At 41.6% G+C, this 21,265-nt stretch overlaps 2 protein-coding genes across 3 annotated transcripts; both read right to left on the bottom strand.

Annotated features, from left to right (window-relative positions):
- Positions 1-2,037: 2,037 nt before the first annotated feature.
- LOC125019127 (bifunctional 3'-phosphoadenosine 5'-phosphosulfate synthase 2-like) lies at positions 2,038-12,637 on the bottom strand. 2 transcript variants are annotated; one of them, XM_047603655.1, is made up of 13 exons: positions 12,459-12,637; positions 10,296-10,410; positions 9,957-10,192; positions 9,715-9,853; positions 8,850-8,968; positions 8,566-8,613; positions 7,127-7,240; positions 6,308-6,419; positions 5,012-5,217; positions 4,765-4,900; positions 3,568-3,836; positions 3,233-3,462; positions 2,038-2,976 (listed from the first exon to the last, which is right to left on the bottom strand). In XM_047603655.1, exons 1-13 carry the CDS (start codon positions 12,483-12,485, stop codon positions 2,835-2,837), a joined length of 1,893 nt encoding a protein of 630 aa, XP_047459611.1. In that variant the 5' UTR covers positions 12,486-12,637; the 3' UTR covers positions 2,038-2,834. The 2 variants fall into 2 exon arrangements, with proteins under 2 accessions (XP_047459611.1, XP_047459612.1); XM_047603656.1 differs by lacking the exon at positions 8,566-8,613.
- Positions 12,638-13,485: 848 nt separating this feature from the next.
- LOC125019222 (multiple inositol polyphosphate phosphatase 1-like) lies at positions 13,486-19,233 on the bottom strand. Its single transcript, XM_047603817.1, has 5 exons — positions 18,569-19,233; positions 18,295-18,489; positions 17,304-17,401; positions 15,239-15,369; positions 13,486-14,305 (listed from the first exon to the last, which is right to left on the bottom strand). Exons 1-5 carry the CDS (start codon positions 19,149-19,151, stop codon positions 13,918-13,920), a joined length of 1,395 nt encoding a protein of 464 aa, XP_047459773.1. The 5' UTR covers positions 19,152-19,233; the 3' UTR covers positions 13,486-13,917.
- Positions 19,234-21,265: the final 2,032 nt, after the last annotated feature.

The following is a 21,265-nucleotide window of genomic DNA, read 5'->3' as shown; positions in this document are numbered from 1 at the left end:
CGGTTTAAACTGTCATTTCAGACTTTAGCAAGCGCGTCTTTGTCATCTAACGATCTTAGGACTGTGTCATGTTTACGGTGAAAATGTGTACTTTTTAATTTATTTTTTTTATTTATTTTTTTTTTTTTTTTAGTTCAGCTGCCGCTTTCCTTAACCCTTTATAGGGCACTTATTGAAATATTTGGAAATTCAGAATTTCAACCCTTCTGACTGAAGTACATCAGAAGAGTTTTGTGTTTTTTTTTTCTTACGTTTGTTTTATTTTAATGGAGAAAATCAAGATTAATTAATTTAACATATATGGTTCCTTTCCATTAAGTGGTAAACAAATAAACGTATATTTAGAGTAATTATGTTCTAACATAACCGCTGATTCGGGCTCTTGTCAACACACACATTATCACATTAGACAATAATAGGACATTTTTTTCGCGGTATAATGCGTAGGTAGACCTTACAGACCACATTTGACCTAAGAATGTTTCCTTGATCTTCTCTGATTGGCTGAATGAAAACCACATGCTTCTAAACCTCACTGAGAGGCACACACACTTCAGTCAAATCAATCCTTTTTTTAAACCTTGTCATTATATGAACACCATCACTGGGGGGAGAAACGCTCACAATATGTTTAATAAAACTAAAAAATATATTTATAATAACTTGTAACATATATTTGCTGGATATGAGGCACTGGATTGATACTAAAATAACCACAACCAGTATTTTGATAGTTAATTATTATTAGGTTTCTTTTGTTTAATGCCACACTCATGTAAATTAATGAAAAGATTTTTTTTGCCCATATTTTGTGACTGAGAATGAAGTTCTCAGTCAATTAAGCCAGAACAAAAACAGCCATTATCTGCACTTCTGCTTTTGATGCATTTCACCACAGCGGCATAAATCGCTTACCTTTCAGAAAAGGGCTCTGTCAAATGAAACACCCACGACATTCACATTCATAACACTTAATCACCACCTAGTGAACATCTAGAACCCAAGAGGTAAACTCAGGTCCATGCAAACCCTTCCATATCAAGTCTGAGTTTATTGACCTTTAAATGAGCGACCACCTTCATGCCAGAGCTGATCACCTGAGCAGATATGTGCCTGTTGTGCTCCTATAGGAGGGAGATCATAGTTTGAAGTGTTAAATCAGGTTTAACCCATATTCACAGACACGTAGGCCTGTACGATGCAGGAGATTTACATCAGCCGATGCCCTGGGCATTTGGCCATGACATGACATTTTGGATGTACATTAGTTGGAGATTTTGTAAAGTACTGAGGGTGCAGTTCAGCAGATTTAAATGGGGTTACCTAGAACATTGCAGATTAAATGATCTGATCCCACGTAAGGTTAATAAGGAATCTGCTTCTTACAGGGGAGACTGGGGAGACTCTTATAGAGGAACACTCATAGAAATATGAGCCCTTACAGCAAAATGAATCAGTCCTCCATTCGTTAAGCGTAATTTGACAGAATACCGGGATCTCTGTAATATGTAATAAAAGATCTAGCTGGAAAAGGTAATTTAAAGCCACCCCAGTATTTTCCTCTGCAAATGTGCAATAAGAATTTTTAAAGCTCATTACCACAGTTGGCTGTGTCTGCTCCCAGTCCAGATTCATTCTCTTTTTAAGAGAAAGTCTAAACTGCTCCAGCAAGCAGGGATAGACGGCCATCGTTGGCTTAGGTTCAGAGCGGATAGTTATCAAGATGAGTGCAGTTATTGTGTTTAGATCCTCTGAGAAATCCCACTGTGCCATTTTATGAAAATAAACTAGTAACTACTTTTTTCCGTCCTGTACCATTATCTACCAGCAGATGGCAGCATCGTACTTCTTGCTTTGCCCATAAAGCCTTAGCATAGAGCTGAAGCTGACCTTTAACCTTTCATGGAATATTTACCCCATGCAAATAAAAAAAATTATGTGATAAGCTACACAGGAACCACAAAAGGGGTGCAGCAATCTCACATTTAAAGCCATCACATTCAAATAAATAATGCAACATCTCAGTATCACACTGTCTCCAGTGATTCATAATATCAAATATTTGTCTTTATTACTGTATTGTACACTCAGTTTCCTCTAAACTGCAGACCTTCATTTCACAAATGCACATCCCCCCTTATCACACACATCTCAAGAGACATTACTGGTGTCAAAAATGCTGTAAAGAAACAGGTATTTCACTTTTCATAATGTTGGCATTTGAGAGAAAGGCACTTTCACATTTAAAAAAAAAAATCTTTGTAGTATTTCACAATAATGTGAAAACATTAACATGATGAATTAATCAGCATCCATGCATCTAAACACATAGGCACTCTATGTGATTACAAGACAACAGTGTAACGTTCATTCAAGGACATTCAAATAAATTGTCAGACAGTGATATAATTGCCATGTTAAAAACCTTTAAAAAGTGAAGCCTAAATGCTTTATTGTCCCGCGTCCTTCAGATATCACAAGTACATATCAAGAATGATTTCCCTGTCTTGAAATGTCCTCCTAAACTCATAAAATAGAAAATAATCTCAAGTTATCTTTAATTTATTAAAATACATTAAGTTAATATGCATATAAACACATAACATGTTCATAAATCATGTAGTTTTATAGGAATGTGAAATTGTAACGCTTTTAATTTGGTAAAGACAAAACACCCACTCCTGTCAGAATCATTATTTTTAACAATCCTTACCTAAAATACGTGCATATTATAGCCTGTATGTCTTTCCCCTTTATTAGAACCAACTGTATCCTTTTTTATATATATATATATATATATATACTGCGTTTTTGACCGGTGAGCTTAGTGTTGATTACTTGTTCTTCTGAAGAGAGGTGTAGTACTCCACCAACACCTTCCAGGCCTTGGGGGCCATGAAACCATCTGGAGGGTTCTCTCCGTTCCGAGCCAAGTTCCTCATCTTGGTTCCAGAGATGAACTCAAACTCAGCATGACTAAAGAAATAAAGCAATTGTGAATGACAGTAAAGTTCAATATTGACACATCATATAGAAATGAAATAATAAGAGCAGCACAGATGCCAACAGTAATGAGTTCCCTCATTTACAACGTCTGAATTATAGGAGTTGGTTCACATATTTATAGTAGCTGAATTGCAGTAGAAGCATTTAGGTGGAGCTGTTACTCATCAGTCACCTCACATTACCTAAATGTTAACTGCAGTTTACAATAAAAACCCTCTTCACTCACCGCTCTTTGTCGTAAAAGTCCATTGCCTTCTTGGCCTTGTTGTAGGCGGCCACCCTGAAGGGGATGATCTCTACAGAGGTGAGGCCAGGGGCCATGGTGAGCACCTTGCTTCCGTGGGTGGGCTCATACAGATCCTTCTTAGTCTGTGGGTGAGGCATGCCCGCAGGGTCCCGGCCGACGATGTAAAAGTTTGCTCCGGCGATCATTCTGGCTCTGCAGTGCCACTGGACCTGGAAGACATTCACGTCGATATTGAACCGCCTCCACACATCGGTGGTGAAGAACTAGACCGATCGTTAAGCCTGACAGAACCAAGAGCCACCACGGCCCCTCACCTCGGTGGGTCCAGCATACATCATAGGTGAGGGAAAGATGGCAACGATGGTGGTGGCCGGGTCCAGGACGCCCTCCTCCAAGACGGCGGCGTGTTGCTTCATCCTCCACTCCAGAGGCACGTCGTCATCTTTGGTCCAGCCGCCGAGCGGGTGGAGCAAGAGGACTGGATTTTTGTACCCTCGCTCCAGCAGGCGGCGCTTGGTGTCCTGCATGAGCAGGGCGTGACCATTGTGTACCGGGTTACGCAGCTGGAATGCAAACACCGCATCTAGGGTGGAAAACATGGAGGAGTATAAAATAAAGTTCCCATAACAACCGTATGCTAATAATATCTCAGTCTATGAGCAGAGGATTGAGTTGCTTCTTGTCGTGCATTGTAAAAGCTGCCACAGCAAACATGCTCTCCATGCCTTTAAATTGGGTCGTAAATTTTGATGGCACCATAAATTTGGCAAAGGATAGATCTGCTGATACTGATATGTTTTTCTTATTGTCAACAAATCGTATAAAAACAGCAACAGTCATGTGGTCCTCCTAATAAGTATCGTTGCAATAATCCAACCGAATTGAAATAATTTTAAACGTATTTCTTAAAAAGTTTAATTATTCAGTTGCAACACAGAGATTTAACAGTGTGTGCTTGTTGGAAAATTATCATCAGGTAATTGGTTTGGGTCTTTTCATTTGGGGGCACTTAACTTTAATCAAAAGTGAAACAAAAGACTTCTGCCCAACTGTTCCAAAGGGTTAACATGCTTGCACTGGCAATAAAACTCCACGTTGGAAAGCAATAAATGCCGACACAAACACTGTGTTGTGGCGCAGATAAATGAATGAAGCATTCATGAGCGCAACACTTGTTTCAAAGTGAGTGCGAGAAAGTCAAAACAGGCGGCAACGTTTAACCATTTGTTACTTTTCCTGATTTACACAGCGTGTATCGATCACAGGACACATCACAAAGAATCCCATGCAGCTTTAAAGTTACCATTTTACTTTTTCATCTGGTCCTTTGTCAAGTTCTTCTGAAAGAAAAAGGGTGGATAGCTAAAAACACTTTTTTATGTATTTGCTCTCCAGCTCCAGTTTTATATTCCATTATGGAAGCGTCACACCAGTAGCTACTGATGACAAATCGTGAGTCACTTAGCCTTCCCTTGGTTGTTAGTACAGCTTAACATTTCACATTTTCTAACCTGCTTTCATGTCTTTAAACCTTTGCTTGAGCTCCTTTGGAGTGAGGCGATACTGGTCAAGTCCATCGTTCCATGTGATCCGCTCCAGCACCTCTAGGTCACCGCCTACCAGCCAATCCCCTCTCTCCATCACCATCTGCTCAAGATGACAGAAAATACCAGTGTTTTCTTCTACGTACCAGAGGATACCGTCGCCGGAAATAAGGCGTCAAACACTAAAATTAAATGTGCGCTTGACGAATGTTACCTTAATGTAAGGGTGATCTGGACAGGTGGTGCCCCACTGTCTGGCACAACGTTCCTCCTTGCGGTGTTCGTAGAACTCTGGGTTCCTGAGTATGGCCACGCGTGAACCCTGGTACTCCAGAGCTATGGCTGCACAGCCGTCCATCTCCTGCTTGGTTTCAGCGCTGACAGGCAGGACGATGGGGACAGACAAGTTGATGGTCCCACCTGAGACAGGAGAGGTTGCAGTGATCATGAGCAAACCAAATTTATTTCAGGAATCATGTTACACCACACTGTAAACAGTAAGACAGCCTCCTGCCTTCAGGGAAAAGATACCAGAGCCTCTGGGCCTACTCTGCCCACTACCTCCACCCTCTGCCCCTGGAACTGTATCCCACCCACTTACCCAAGGACTCTGCCTCAGCTGTTTTAAGGACTCGAAAATCTGGTGAGAGAGAAATGTCTTTTTGGATCTTCTGTGTGTCCTAAAAATAGAGAACTGACGAAAAACTCTTTGAATCTTCGTGGCTCTTCGTTACACCCCACCCACAGCTAATTACCTGGTCTAGGCACAGAGATGCAAACATGATTGCAAACAAAGTCCCTCAAACCCAGAGGAAGGCCTGGTCATCCAATCCCTGCTCCCTTTAACCAAAGCCCTGCGCCATACATCACTACACTGGCAGTTTGTCCAGATTATCTCATTGACTGTTTACACTATGGACAAACCCAATGAGAACGTCACCCAATGGGTTATGAATCTTAAAAATAAAGCTCATAGAGGGCGGAACCCGCGGTTGCCATGTTGGATGAGCTTTACTCCGCCCACACTTGGACTCTCCGCTACCTGTTAGCTCAGGCTACCTCAAAGCGGGAATGCCCTTAATTATGCCAAATTTTAAACCTTAATAAAAAAATAAACAAATGAATTAGAAAAATACAGTTGTCATGAATAGTGAAATAAACCATTGAGAACAAAATAGTTTTTTGAACCAGGCTGTAAACATGTTTAATAATGCTGTAAAGGTGGGATTTTTAACATGGGGGTGTATGTGGATTTACTCCCTTCTGGAGTCAGCCTCAAGTGGCCACTTGATGAACTGCAGTTTTTTTGCGCTTCGGCATCATCACTCAGACCTCAGGTTGCCACCTGGAGTATGTCTACGTATGAGTCACAGTCGTTGTGGTTGCAGTTACGACAATACATGCAGCCTTCTGCTGAATTAGTTGTGTGGTGTGGTTGTGACGGTTACAGCAAACGTCAACAAGGTAACCCGTGCCGTATACTCTCAGACGTAACATGGTCGTCTCTTACCATCTAGCAGGCTGCCAAAGTGCAAGACCTGGAGGAACTCTCTCTCTCTCATGAAGCCCTTCAGAGGACTAGCCCAGCCCTCAGCCAAAACCTGCACCCACTGCAGATCCAGCTGTGGACAAAGAATAACCACCCATGAAGAGCAGGGAAATACAATACAGGCTAGGATTTCAGGAAAGGTTTTCAGGTTTTCACTTCAGGAAATATAACTCCACAGTTTTGTGTTTGTAAGAACGCTGGTGAGAGACAAAGCCAATCGGCTGTTTTATTTTTCATACCCCCACATTACCTCTTGCTCCTTTGTCCTTTTATGGACGCATATTCATTGTCTTCATATAAAACCGTCTTTGTGCTGCACGTGAAAAACACAATGGTGCTGCTGTATTTGTGGTAACTACAGTATATTAACCTCATCACTGCCATCAGAAAACACTACGAGAAAATCACAGACTTCGAAGAAAGACAGCATTGAAGTGAAGGTGTTTCACATAATTTTACAATTCACATTTTTACACTGTTGTGAATATTCATACTGTTCATTCAGCACAATTCAATCAACAATTCCAAAGTGCAGATAAACGCGAATTAACTTTCACTTTGATATGTTGCTCCTTCCCAGACACGTCAGGACTGAGTCAGATAGTTGATAAGACAGTCATGGTCATATTTGTTTCTTTATTATCATCCAAAGTAATCAGTTTATAAGCACATAGGCTCCAAGCATCAGGGAATGACATCAGCAGAGCAGCTCTCTGCCATGTCTGATATTAGCCCTCGTTCATGTGTTGTGTGACAAAATGTACTGGACCAGTGGATTACCTTGTTGATGCTGATGGTGGGCAGAGAGTTTGCATCGGCCACAGCGAGACTCAGCTTGTTCTCCGGAACAAAGAGTTCATTCACCTCCTCCATGATTCCGCTGGGTACGATATTCTACGTTCATCCAGAAAGAAGAAACATTAATTCTTTTCTAATCAGGAGGAGCTGCTAGTGCAGGTTTCATTCTGTCATTCATGTCATTTCAGGTTTACTTCAAAGCACAACTGAACGTAACCTGTTCAGCAGCATGCAGGTTTTGATGTGTCATTGCGTATTGATTTGCACTCGTCTATTACGCCACAAAGATTAAAACACGCTCAGTGATCTTGATTGCGCCATCACAGTGTTTCTCTTAGAGTGAAAAATGCCCAGTTACAACAAGTGCCCAGGTAATTAAGCAAATCAGCTCATGTTGCCTGAGGTAAACGACAAAATGTTTGTCATGCCCCAATTATCCAACTTCACAGACCTTTGTGCGAGACAAATGGAGTGAGCTGGAGTCTGGTCTCCATTAAGCAGTGTTAACACACTGCATATGTTGTGTATGGGATTTGCATTTGTAATTCTACACTGCTCCCGCATTCTCTTCAAGTCAAAACACTGGTTGTGCATCAACCTCTATAACGCTGTATATTACTGAACCGTCGGCTGTTTGCGTTTTCACGTGACTATTCCCAACTAAGATGTGTAACATTGCCTCTTGTTTTCCAAGAGTGACCATGTTAAGTTTAGCAGAGTCACTGTGACAGGGCTGTGTTTAGACATTTACATCATCAGCAACCTTTCCTTCAGCAAAGATGGATTGTCCTGGTTTAACCTTTTCTAAGGTTTGTACTTCAGTTTGATTAGGTATAGCGAAGGTTACACCCAGGGCAAATTATTTGATTTTATTAGAACACACTTTGTTCACTGAAATATCGATATCGCTGGGAAAGGAGGGCAAGACTGTGATACACTGCATGTTGCTCTTTGTCTATTATTTTTAGAAGTAACAATAATTTATTCAAGGAGTTATGAACATATTAAGTGTAGGACTATACTTGTTTTGTGGTGTGGTGATACTTGTTTATTTAAGAATGTATTATCCTGTGTAAAGACGGATTAATGAGTGAAACAGCGCCATTTAAACTGCAAACCGAGTGTTAACTGTCTGGTCTCTCATCCCAAGTCTTTATTCTCAAGTTAATCAGACTGTTATCAGTGACCGGCACACAGAACATGCAGTTCTGAGATATCTGCTAGAAGCACCAACACAGTGGCCACTGCCCCGATCATTGTGAAATATGTACGTTTCCAACTTCTTAAAAGTGAATATTTGTTACTTTCGTGGGTGTTGGGCCGTTGGTTGGACAGAACAGCACATTTTAATCCATACATTAACCCCCCAAGGTTTCATTATTGCATGTACACTTGCCTCAAGTGGAGAAATTTCAGAGTACCTGATTATCATCTGTTGTGATTTCCCGAGAAAGAGGATGCAGGCTGAACTGAAGAGGAAGAATTGCATAAGGTCTTTCCAGATTGTTAGTGAAAAGAGTTGCAAGCATATTAATTTGAGAAAAAAGCAATTTACAGTGCACTGGATGCAGAATGCAAAAGCAATAAAAGGAAAAAGCAAGGTCAAGCGAACGGAAGCATAGAAAATAATGAATCAAATAATTTAAATGAAGTGGAGTTAATTTTTTTCTTTTTTTAACAAAAGATCTGTGTCTGCAGGACTTACCTGCTCCTTGAGGAGCTCCAACACTTGGTTGAGACATTCGTTCACTGTGAGCTCTCCAGTTTTCAGGACGAGCTCTGGTGCTTCAGGACGCTCGTAGTCTGAATCGATCCCAGTGAATCCTGGTGGCAAATGCAAAACCATAAACAGAAACGTGATTAGTGAATGGATGAATAAATTAATAAATTACTGATATAGAGGGTATGCACGTGACGTCACTGCAAGCGAAGTCTCCATGGTTACGGCCATGGTTATGGCCAAGTGGCAAAAACTGACAGTTGAACAAATGCGGCTAATGGAGATCCGCCGCATTTGTTTGAATCATAGGCTTTAATAGTGTAAATTATAAAATTAATTTAAAAAAAAAAGGCGAAGAGCTGTTGCAGTCAGAGATATATTTTTACAGTTATCTCTGACTGCCAAAGAAAAGAGAAGTAAATGGGATCTACTCATCATTTTAATGCCCAGTCGGACGCTACAGTATTGTATGACTAACGTTACTTCTCAGTAAAGCTCTTAGCGTTAGCATCTTTTATTTAGCGACATTTATCATAACTGAAATGACCTAAAACTAAGTTAAACTAACTGAAACTGAGGACAATGCCCTTTTCCAAATCCATACAAGTTCGTGTGGATCATTGTCGAGTCCAGTAGTGCTTAATTTGATCTGATAATCCACATTTCCCGCTGCATTTACTACATTGCACCATGTTTTTGCCACTCAGGGGGGTGTGGCCCCAGGTGGCAGTGACGTCAAAGCATAAAGATATAAAGATATTGAAATACAACATGATTACAATATGAAGGTGTAATTCAAGAGTAGTAACACGCTACACCCGGGAGGAAGTTTAATGACTGTCACACAGACCTTTGATCTCTCCAGCACGGGCTTTCTTGTAAAGTCCTTTCACATCCCTGCTCTCACACACTTCAAGAGGCGCATGGATGAACACTTCAAAAAATGGTAGACCGGCGCTCGCGTGGATCTTTCTAGCCTCGTCACGATCCTGTGCAAGATAACGGTAATAATATTTAACAAACTCTGTCAACAATCCATTTAAGGCCACCACATGTCTTGCATCACTACATGTTAGACTAGGGTTTTCTAACCTTGGCAAAAGGGGAGATAAAACTGGTCACGCAAACAAGGCCAGCATCAGCGAACAGCTTAGCCACCTCGGCAATACGCCGGATATTCTCCTCGCGGTCTACGGCAGAGAAGCCTAGGTTCTTGTTCAGGCCATGGCGAATGTTGTCTCCATCCAAAGAGTAGCAGGGGATGGCATGGGACACAAGAAACTCTTCTAAGGCAAAGCTGATGGTAGTCTTCCCAGCTCCAGACAACCCTAGTAAGAGAAGGCACAGTGGGAATAGTGAACAGCTTTATTAGATTAGACGTCGTCCAGTTCATGGTCACCAGAGGAATCATGTCAGACTATAGAGATTTACCAGTTAGCCAGATGGTACAGCCCCTGAAGCCCCCCATAGTGCCCAGGACCTGCCCTCTCTTGTTCCGGCTAACATGGTGGGCCTGATACACCACATTGGTCGACCTGTTGAGATCCTGAAACAGAAGAACAGAGACTGAGACAAGACGATCTGAACCAGTTCTGGAAAAGTATGTATGACATTGATAGTTTGATTTGGAAAGTACACAAATGTGTCTTCTCGGATCGTGTTAGTTGTTAGCGAACGCAGATCTCCCATGTCTGCTTTGCTGGTGCATACTGGTCTCTTTGAAGTCTCTTAACACATTTGTTATACGCACACGGATATAGCTTAGAGCTGGATCCTGTTTGACTTTTGACTTAATAAGAAACAGTATTTGGCTGTGTCGTGCAAACAATGCTTTACATAGTGCTTAAAACGGAGTTCAGCACAGCAAGAACGGTTACGCTAAAGTCACTCCGTCTGGCAGGCTGTGGATAAATGGGGCTGTATTAACTTCTGGAGGGGAGGGGTAAAGGAGGGCGGCATCGAAGGGATGAAGGGAGGGAGAGGACTGACTGGACAATGTGTCCAGTGTGCTGCCTGCGGCCCAGCGATGATGTGGCACTGCTCATGCCCACACATTCGCCCTGTATACCCACTATCCTTTCTCGCCTACATCCTTATGCCTATAACCTGTTCAGCAAGTTTAACATATTAAGCCCTACTTTTTGCAAGGATTTAAGAGTAATATTCTGACGAGTCACGCGCTAAGGTGCTTCAATGAAAGAAGGCCACAACCTAAAGATGTGACTAAATGCTCCATGTGATGGTAATTACTTGCCATCCAGCTAGCCGCGTCAGGTGTGAGAAAGGAGCGCGAATTGAGCGATGACACCTACCGGAGTACTGTTTGGCAAGCAGCCAGTTCACGTTCTGTTTTTCAGTTTTTCTTCAAGGTATTTGCTTGACAAACAAAATACGTTAATTTGCTTGAAGGGGGGAGTTTGTCAGGACGTTCCGCCCCTTTTGAACACACCATTGCACATCACACCACTTCTCATCGTCACGACCTCCTTCCCACCACCGTCATCAAAACCATTCATCTTTGTGCAATCATACTTTTTTTTTCGTACAGTAACTTGACTCACTGTATTTAATTTGAATAACTTGCTTGCCCTTCAATTCATTTCGCTTTTTCCTCTAAATGTCTTCATGAAAAGCGAAGTGGCCGTTTTTCCTTTCCAAAAACGTACTTAAAACTCTTTTCGTGACATCGCTCTTAATTTTCTCAAGAAATCCTTGGTCAGTGACACTCACTGAAGTTAGATTATATCTTCATGGTAATCGAATGCTTTGTCATTCCAACACACCAACGGCAGCAAACTACTGCTACTACTCAAGGCCATTACTGAACCTCCTTGCAATTAGTGAACAACCTGCCCCACTACCTGAAAGTTAGGGCATATGGCAGTGCAATGAAGGGAACGGACAATGACAGGGACAAATGAGTCCAACAAAAGCAGTCACGTGGTACTAGCACTCATTACACAATTTTCCCTCAAAAGTGACTCAGTTATCAAAACAGTTGGTGAAGTAGCTCTACATAAGTTCTTAAACTGCAGTTTCAGGGACAGACAGTATGAGCTCACGGCTCCAGCCATTTCTTAAAGAGGCTCATGTCTAGGTTTTCTTTCTTAAGTCAGCAGCATTCCTGTGCGGCAACAGCCTGTCTTTTCACAGTGACTTATTTCTTTCCCTCACAAGACACCCTGTGTTATGAATGGGGCAGACTGAGGTGGATACCTTACTACAACAACAACCAGCCTATTCAGAGTCGAGGCAAGTCCATGACCATCACACCTGGCAGTACAGCAGGACGAGCTTTAGAGAAACGGTGTGGGGGGTCACTTTAAAAGGCAAAAGCGCACTTTATTAAAAGCATCTTAATGCGTGTATTCTTTGTGATCACCAGACACCGGGAGTACAAAGACAGAACGCCTGGTGCATGAATGGTAGAAAAACTTACTTTCTTGGCACACACTTAAAAGGAGGTTCCCATATCCCCAACACAAACCCGCAGACTTCACTGACAAGTTTTTGAAGTTCTGATGACAGCTTCAGCTGCTTTCTTTTCTTTTTCTTCTTTTTTCCCCTCCCTGTTATTACCACCTCTATACTCACTGTACGAAGTTTCTTGACGCCGGACATTTCGCTCTAGCCTTGGGACCGCTGTGGCTCGGACCGCTTCGCTCGCAGGGGCCTGGATGGATGGTGGGGCCGGGTCTGCCGCTCGTAGCTCGTAGAAGTAGGCACCAAACTTTTGGCTTCGGCAAACCTTGAAGGCGAATGGGGGTTTAAAGGGAACTTGCAAGACACGTAGCATTCCGCTAGCCCAACCCCCGGACATTGCATCTCCCCTCCTCCTTCTCCTCCTCCTCCTCCTCCGGCGACTAACAATCTGCATAATTCGCCGTGTAACAGCCTCAAGCGTAACGGCTGGAAGAGGACGGACACCGAGACCGGAGGAACCGTGTCCCAGGCTGGACGCGATGTCTTCGTCTTCTTCCAGCGTCGCCAAGCTGGAAACGCGTCAACTCAAGAATAGACTATAGGTTGCGTCTGCCGCTCATCGGGCGATAAATCACTTCCTGCACGGCTACAACAAATCTCAGAAGCGATAACAATTCAAACCTTTAATCCAGTTTATTTTATTAAAATATGGTGAACCAAATTCACAAACCACATTAAATCATGAGGCCTGCTACATCGTACTTCACATTGAGAAATCAGGTTCTCAAATACGGTTGTTTGTCGTTGCCTTTGCATTTTATTTGCAGATGGAAAAACACCTGCAGTGTTGGTTTATGTCAAGTCTCGTTTACTTTGAGGGGATTATTAACAAAGGAATGCCATTCTCAGATAAATTACTCTATAAATGGGTTTATAATAAAGGTATTAAGTAGATCTGTTACAAGCCATTTCTTACAAACCTGGGAAAAGGACTTAAAAGTATTTATAGATATTCATGTTATATGTCACACTTACATGCTTGGGATGCATTAGTAAATTTGTTCCCCAACTTTCTCAATAACTAAGAGCTACTCGTTAATGCAGTATTTCAAACCCTGTTGTCTGTAAATGTTACTAAATGGACTTTGGAAAACAAGTGTTTTGCTCTTTAATGATGCAACTTTGGGAGACACTTTGGTTAAAGCAGTCACAAATAGCAGCACCCTTTATTCAAGGATATGTTCAGGCAGCAGCGGATATAACATACGTACTGTATAAATAAGTTCAATACTGTTGTGAAGCAACAAAAGCTTGTAAAAGAGAATAATATTATATTACAATAATATTGAGTAGAATGAGTAACATCATAGCATGGGTAATACTGTAAGGGTATGGAGGAACTTGAAACTCATTTCCTAGACTACAGGATCGCAGGGCATTTCTGGAATTTAATTTTTTTTCCAAGTGTAAGACAAAATGATTAAAAATACCTCTCTGAGGCTCCATTCACATAAATCGTCAGGTTAAACATTGGAAAGTTCACGGTTTGTGTGGGAAAGGCAACCAGATGAAGTCATCCCTATTATAAACACTCCACTTCGCAAATAAAACCAGAATCTACCCTGTCCACCTAAACTCCAGCGGGCTCCTTGAACAGCTGACATTCAGATTCAAAGTCACAGCCTTGGAGCAGCTCCCTGTACCGCTCTCTGACTTCTTGATAGGACGGCATGGACGCCGGCTGATCGGTCGAAAGGCCGGGGAAAGACACGGGCTTCTCGTTGAGCAGTGGCTGCAGTCTAAGGTCGCCTCCCCCGCAGTCGTACAGCGCCAAGACTAAGTTAGCTGCGTAGGGCAACATGAGGCTGGTGCGGAAGGAGCGCTCAGTCTGCGCGGCGTAGTTGTCAGATTTCAGGGCGTCGTTGTCCTTGAAGAAGCCCAGCAGGGTGAGCAGGGGCAGGAGGGTCTCTGCGTGGCCGACCTGGATCGTCACAGCTTCAGTCACCTGCTGGTCTGACCTGGTGCATACGGTACAGTTAAGGTGTAACACAAAATGGGTTGAAAACATTTCAATTACAGAGTCACTTCAGCAAATTTCTCCCAAATCCCATGGACATATGCTGACTTAAGGCTTTACATAAATAAATAGATAAATAAAGAGACATATTATCATTGAAATTCACACAAAAGTCTCAAACCTTTTGCTGGCTAAATTCTGGGATGGTTCTACAGGTGTGAAACAGACCAAAGCCTAAGAGTTTAAATACCTTTATGCAAACAGGCATTCCTGTCACACCATGCATTTGTGTAGACATTTGTGTACATTTGTGTAGGCAAATTCTCTCCTCATAGCAGTGTCTGAAGTATATGTTTTGTCTATCCTGTCTGACAAAAGCACATTAAATTTTAACTTAATGAGGATATTAGAAACAGGAACAACAATGCTTCTGCCCAGTGCATCAGCAAATCATAGCAGATTACAGAGGCAGCAGAATAAACATTGACATGTTTGCTCTGCTCAAAGATTTGTGAAATTAAACATGAACCCAACACCAACCCAATGGCCAGGAATAAAGGCAGATGTCTAGTTTTTCTGCTCAGTTTTTAAGGCCAAAGCTTTCAGTTGCTGTTCTCACCGTGGACAACATGGGGCCTCGCCTGCATTTTACTTTCCCCAGTAGCCCTGCAAGTATCTGTTTTTGCCACCCCCGGTGTCGGACGTAAATGTGGTGGTTTAAAAAAAAAAAAAATACATATTTAAGTGATTACTTTCATTCTATTAACAGTATATTCTGAGTCTCCATCTCTTCTTTGACCTTTCACTCTGTTAAATAGCCCCCCACTTTTCTCTAAAAGGAAAAGAAACAAATCCACCGGTTCGTGTGACCAGTAGAAATGAAGTGGTTTGAGAGGTGAGATTGTTTGTTAAGTGTTTAGATGTTTGCACTCACTTGTTCTCGTTGATTGCTTTGTCCAGACGACTGAACACATCGTGGAAAAGAATGCAGCTCGATTTGCTGTTGATATCGTAACCGTAGCCTCTTTTCCAGAAGTGCTTCAGGTCACTTGAATACTCGATAACCTGTTCAACCAGAGAGCAGATAACTGCAAGTCTGAAGGAGAAATGTTCTCCGTGACTAAAAAAAGAATAGTCTGTACATCTTTCATTGTGCGAAGTAACAGGTTTTACGTGTAACACAAGACACGGTCCACCCTCCGTGATGCAGATAATGCCAACAGTTTTGGTGCCAAGGACAAGTACAGCGGTGTGAGAAAGTGCGGGTCCCCTTCCTGATTTTTTTTTTTTTTTGCACGTTTGTCACACTTAAATGTTTCAGATCATCAACAAAATTTAAATATTAGTCAAAGATGACCCAAGTAAACACAACTGCAGTTTTTAAATAGTGGTGGAAGTTTTCATTATTAAGGGACAACAAATCCAAACCTACATGGCCCTGTGTGAAAAAGTGATTGTCCCCTAAACTGGTCAGGCCACCCTTAGCAGAAACGTCTTTTACAGCAACGTGAAGGAATTTTGACCCACCCATCATGGCAGAATTGTTGGAATTGCAAGGTTTTCCAGTATGAACCACCTTTTTAAGGTTATGCGACATCATCTCAACAGGACTCAGATGAGGACTTTGACTAGGCCACTCCAAAGTCTTGATTTAGTTTTTCTTCATCCATTCAGAGGTGGACTTGATGGTGTGATTTAGATCATTGTCAACCATGGTTCCATTTATTCACAGCAAGTCTTCCAGGTCCTGAAGCAGCAAAATAACCCCAGGACATCACACTACCAGCACCATATATAACTGTTGGGATGATGTGTTGCTTTTACTCCAGATGTAATGGGACACACATTCCAAAAACTTCAACTTCTGTTTCATCAGTCCACAGAGTGGGGAAAAAAAGTCTTTGGGATCGTCAAGATGTTTTCTGGCAAAACTGAGACAGGCCTTTATGTTCATTTTTTGAACTCTGCCATGAGGCCAGTGCAGCCAGTGGTGGTCTCTTTCTGACGTGGAGTAATGAACACTGACCTTAACCGAGGCAACTGAGGCCTCTGGATGTTGTTGTGGGGTCTTTTGTGACCTCTTGGATGAGTCGGGGCTGAGCTCTTGGGGTGATTTTGGTCGGTCGGCCACTCCTGGGAAGGGTCTCCGCTGTTCCATGTTTTCAACGTTTGTGGATAATGGCTCTCACTGTGGTTCACTTGAGTCCCAAAGCTATAGAAATGGCTTTATAACCTTTTCCAGACCGAGAGAGCTCAGTTGCTTTCTTTCTCATTTGTTCCTGTATTTTTTTTGGATCGCAGCATGAGGTTCAGCCTTTGAGGATCTTTCTTGATTGAGAATAGGAGTGGCAGTATTCAGGTCTGGGTGTGGCTAGAGAAACTGAATTCAGGTATGGTAAACATCATACACAACTTCGTCAACAACAAGTTTTAGGAGGCGGGACAGACACTTTTTCCACACAGGGCTACGTAGGTTTGTATTTACTTTGTCTATCTTTGTCTTATATTTAAATTTATTTGATGATCTGAAACATTTAGTTGGGACAAAAATGTGATAAGATTTAAGACGGAAGAGACTACAGTAGCAAAGGATTCGATGAGATCTTTTTCTAACTCAACACTCAAACGTTCCTACCCTTTTTATTTAATATATTTATATATTAAACAGAGAAGTAAGTAAAGTTAGTCAAAGTAAGCAAAATTGCCTTTAATTGCCTTTTAAATTCTAATTTAAAAGCTATATTTAGATAAATCAGTTGTCTTAATGTTTTAGGTTACATAAGCAAGATTTTGGCACGGCATGTGTACTCACTGTGTTTACTTGACGTATAAAAGACGTCTTTATATAAATTGACACACCCACAAATTAAAAGTTCAAATACTCAATGAGGAACCGTGAAATGAAAAACAGGCTCCTCGGGTTACCGCTTCACGGTGCAATCTTTTAATTGAATGCTATTCAGTCTGTGTCAACGGTCATTTAAGGACGACACACGTACCTGTGCATCAACCTCATGGAAGAACTTGCACCACGGGGAGTTCACAGTCTTGATGGCAAGCTCGTAAGCGCACAAGTAAAACGCAGCTTCGGCCATATCTGCGGGAGAAAGATTGTAATAAGTAATGACTGATGAATAAATGTCACTCAGTTAATATTAATCACAAAAATGTACGTAATGTAGCAAAGGTATAAAAGTAGGTTTCTAAGCTGTTAGGAAATTTACTGAAGTGATTCCAAGTCTGAGGAGCTGGAGATCAAGCCCCTCCAAAAGTAGTACAAATAGTAAATTGCACATGGATCAAAGAATAGAGATGTTTTCCACCACTGGACAGTTTTCAGATCTCTGACATTAATCCAAGGCCACAAATAGCTTAGTGAACATTAACTAAATCTCAGAATTAGTGACAAGATGAAAGGGATTTGAAACAGTGCCATCTACTGTGTAACTCTGAAATATGCCCAATGAGACAACCTACATATTACAGAGATTTTTAGTTTAAATGGGTTGCATTTAAATTGGTGTCTAATAAAGAAATTATCATTTCTATTTTCCTACTGTAAATCTGTTTTACACTAAGCATATGTTGCAGCTTTGATATTTTGAAGATCGAGACTTGATGCCACCTACTATAATGGGAAATGCTACTAAAACAGCAAAGTATTAGTAATAATAATCTGATAATATGGTGTGTGATGACACCAAGACTGGATTACCAGCCAGGCAAAGTGGGCCACTCAATCACAGGTGTAGTTGTGACTTTAATTTTTAATTTATTAAGTGGGATCAATGTCAACTGGCTCATTGTGGCATGATCATGCAAATGTGTGTCTACATCTAGGACCTTTATTAATGTGATTTATTTCAGTTTGCAATGCACTCATATTGTGCACTTTCCTACAGAAGCAAGGAGGAAGTGGTATGTCTGCAAACTACAGCCTTCTTCATTTCAAAATGCTTTAACAATGCGAATAATTCCTCCTCCACTGACCAGCTGTGATGAGACTGTATGGGACTCCGAGGCGGTCTGCGATCTTCTCCTGGACCCTCCTCATCTCTGGACCCTGCTTGAACTTGTCCAGCTCCGGTGCAGCTGACGGGTTGTTGTCGACTTCCTGCACAAACCTGGTGCACTGGTCAAAAAACCTCATCAGAGCATCATTCACAGTGTGATCAAACTCCATGTCTGCATAGAGGAGAAAGCATCTGGTCACAGTGAACATGCACGTAAGTGTAAAACTACCTCCGTGTCATTATCATCATACCTTCAATAGCCCACAGCTCTGTCAGTCCTGCCTTGAATGAGAGTGTGCTGTTGACACATCTGTGCTTGGAGCTGGTTATGAATTTGATGCGTCCACCTCGAAGGTGCTCCTCGGAGATCAGTGAAGGGAACAGCTTTGACAGCCTGACGGCCAGATGCTTGTGATCGTTCACACCTTTCTGGACGAGCCGTCCGTCCATGTCATCGGTGTACCACATGGTCCACTGGGTCTGGAGCTCGCGCAGCCAGCTCTCTTTTGCAGGGGGAAGGCTCTTCAACAGGTCGTAAAGCTTCTGCATCTTCTTGACGTTTTTAGTGGTCGGATATCTTGTGCCGTGTCTTATAATTGCAGTCAGATGGATTTCCCGACATTGCGCAGACGGGGGCTGCAAAATAGATCTGTTTACAGCCAGAATGTCCTCTATGAGATACGGATTCACTTCCTCGTACCTCCCCTTCGTGCTGAAATATTTGGCGATGGCTGGTATGTCGGGGTTGTCCTCCGGAGCCACGTCGTTAAGGAAACAAAAGGAAAAGCCAGTTATGGTGGTGAAATGAATAATTTTCCATAATATAACCATCATTTATCCGTGTAGTTCTCGCTGAAGGCCGCGCGCACCCAAAAACAACAGAGTGACGTCGTCCACGTGAGACGGTCCAACCAATCCAGCAAGGCGCGGAAATATGATGCTGCTAACATTAACATATTATTAATCAATCAGTATGTGGATACAAGCCCGTCCGAAATAAAATAAGTACGAGGTAAATTCAGATTTTATGGATAATTTTATATACCCCATAGTGCTATTGAAAAAAGGCTGATATTTTTGTTTATTTTTTAGGTATTTGTTTTAATTGAAAATATTCGACACATGACATTAACACCCTGAAACGTTGCTTTATTTAACTATTAAAATTATATGTTTACATATTTTTTTATCATTTAAGTATTACAGGTTATACATTATTAATGCAGGGTAAAGTTGGGAAAATAACAGTAATTAAATAACTTGTCTATGTTTGTGTGCTACACCGTATCAGACTGTAAATCCTACGTTCTTCAATTCCGTTTAGAGACCATTTTTATTTCATTCATAATGACATTTTTCTAACCACATCAACACTCTGCAAAAAACGTTTACATTCATTTGTCTTTCCCATCCTTTGTCCTGTCACGAATCAACATAGTCATTGCATAAGGCACTGAACAAACAGCTTCTGCCCTCTAGTAGCTCTCTGCATTCAGCTATTGATTAATGTGTTTCACTTCTGCCTTACTCTGACGAGCAAACTGTTTACCTTGTACAAACACAGTTTTCACTTCTGTCAGCACAAGTGAGTGGCAGTTTTTAAAGTTTGCCGTGTAAAATAAATAATGGTTTTACAAACTACAACATGTAGTTTATAATTAGTTGAGGTCAGCAACAATAGTTGTATAATTACATGTTAGCATTTTGATTAATAGTGTTGTTTTCCCCCTACATAAAACCATCTAACTTGTCATTTTTAATAGTTCTTAAGTGCTGAAATAACAGTTAACCTACCATCAGTTAAAGGAGGAATTTAGGAATTTACAGGTCGATCAGCCACAACATTATGACCACTGACAGGAGAATCTTGTGACAATGCAATGTTCAGCTGGGAAACCTTTGGACCTGGCATTCATGCGGCTGTTACTTAGACAACCTAGACCAGACCAGACACCCCCACCCCATAGAAATGACATTCCCTGATGGCAGCAGCCTGACACAGACACACGCACAAAAACAATTTAAGAACTACTCAAAAAAAAAACAAACAAGAAAAAAACATGAAAGACAGCACAAGGCGTTGACTTGGCCTACAAATTCACTAGATCCCAAACTGATTAAGTATCTGTGGGATGACACAGAGGCACAAGAGAGACCTACACAATATTAGGAAGGTGGTCATAATGTTATGCCTGAATTGTGTATTCCTTAATACCTGTAAGGTTCGCTAGAGTTATTAATTACCTATAGATATAGTTTAAGTCACATGTGGAACAGGCACTTCTGTTGAACAAAAATACTGGAGTTCCCCCCAAAATATTTCCTTTTGAAACTGGAGAATGTTTTCCTCATGTTCTCATTGCCTCATATTCATTTTGGCTAACTCCAAGCATGCTGTTATGTGCTACTCTACAATAAATAATTGTAATGAAATAATGAAGTGGTGCCAAGAGAGTTATGCTTTTGGCAGGTTCTCTGATCTCTGCGGAGGATTTTTGAATTTCTGTAACCTTTGGGATGTTGGTCACCTCCCTGACCATGATCTCATTTGTTCTCCTTCTGTTGTGTAATTACTGAGCTTACTGTTCTTCTGGGAGCACTCAAAGTTTGGCTAAATGGCCTTGAATAGTTAGACAAACGTTTTGTTCTAGTACTGAGTATTTTCGCTCAGTGCTATCACCGGAGGCCGTGTTCTCGCTTGCAGCAGCAAACTAAGCCTGTCCTAAAGCCTCCACTAATATTGAACGGACACTGGCCACTCACTCCTTTTAATCACAACTTAAGTTCAAAAGTTGTCTTTGAAAAGTCACTTGAAGAAAAGTCATTCTTGTCGCACTTCCTGTCGCCAAGATTGACTACACTAGATTATGGTCGTTTTATTGTACCAGTGCACAGTTATTCAATAACCCAAAATAAGATCAAAGTAACAACCCGCCCAGTCGATCAAA

This window comes from Mugil cephalus, chromosome 13, assembly GCF_022458985.1.
Source record: "Mugil cephalus isolate CIBA_MC_2020 chromosome 13, CIBA_Mcephalus_1.1, whole genome shotgun sequence".
Taxonomy (NCBI): domain Eukaryota; kingdom Metazoa; phylum Chordata; class Actinopteri; order Mugiliformes; family Mugilidae; genus Mugil; species Mugil cephalus.
The sequence above is the reverse complement of the archived record's forward strand: the minus strand, read 5'-3'. Positions and strand labels throughout refer to the sequence as shown.

Coding starts and splice junctions, on each gene's coding strand:
- LOC125019127 (XM_047603655.1), bottom strand. CDS start 12,485: ATGTCCGGCGTCAAGAAACTTCGTACA. Junction 10,193..10,295: donor CTGTACCATCTGGCTAACTG/GTAAATCTCTAT, acceptor TTCTCTTACTAG/GGTTGTCTGGAGCTGGGAAG. Junction 6,420..7,126: donor CCACCATCAGCATCAACAAG/GTAATCCACTGG, acceptor CTTTGTCCACAG/CTGGATCTGCAGTGGGTGCA.
- LOC125019222 (XM_047603817.1), bottom strand. CDS start 19,151: ATGATGGTTATATTATGGAAAATTATTCATTTCACCACCATAACTGGC. Junction 15,370..17,303: donor TCCATGAGGTTGATGCACAG/GTACGTGTGTCG, acceptor CTGGTTGAACAG/GTTATCGAGTATTCAAGTGA. Junction 14,306..15,238: donor AAAGCAATCAACGAGAACAA/GTGAGTGCAAAC, acceptor CGTATGCACCAG/GTCAGACCAGCAGGTGACTG.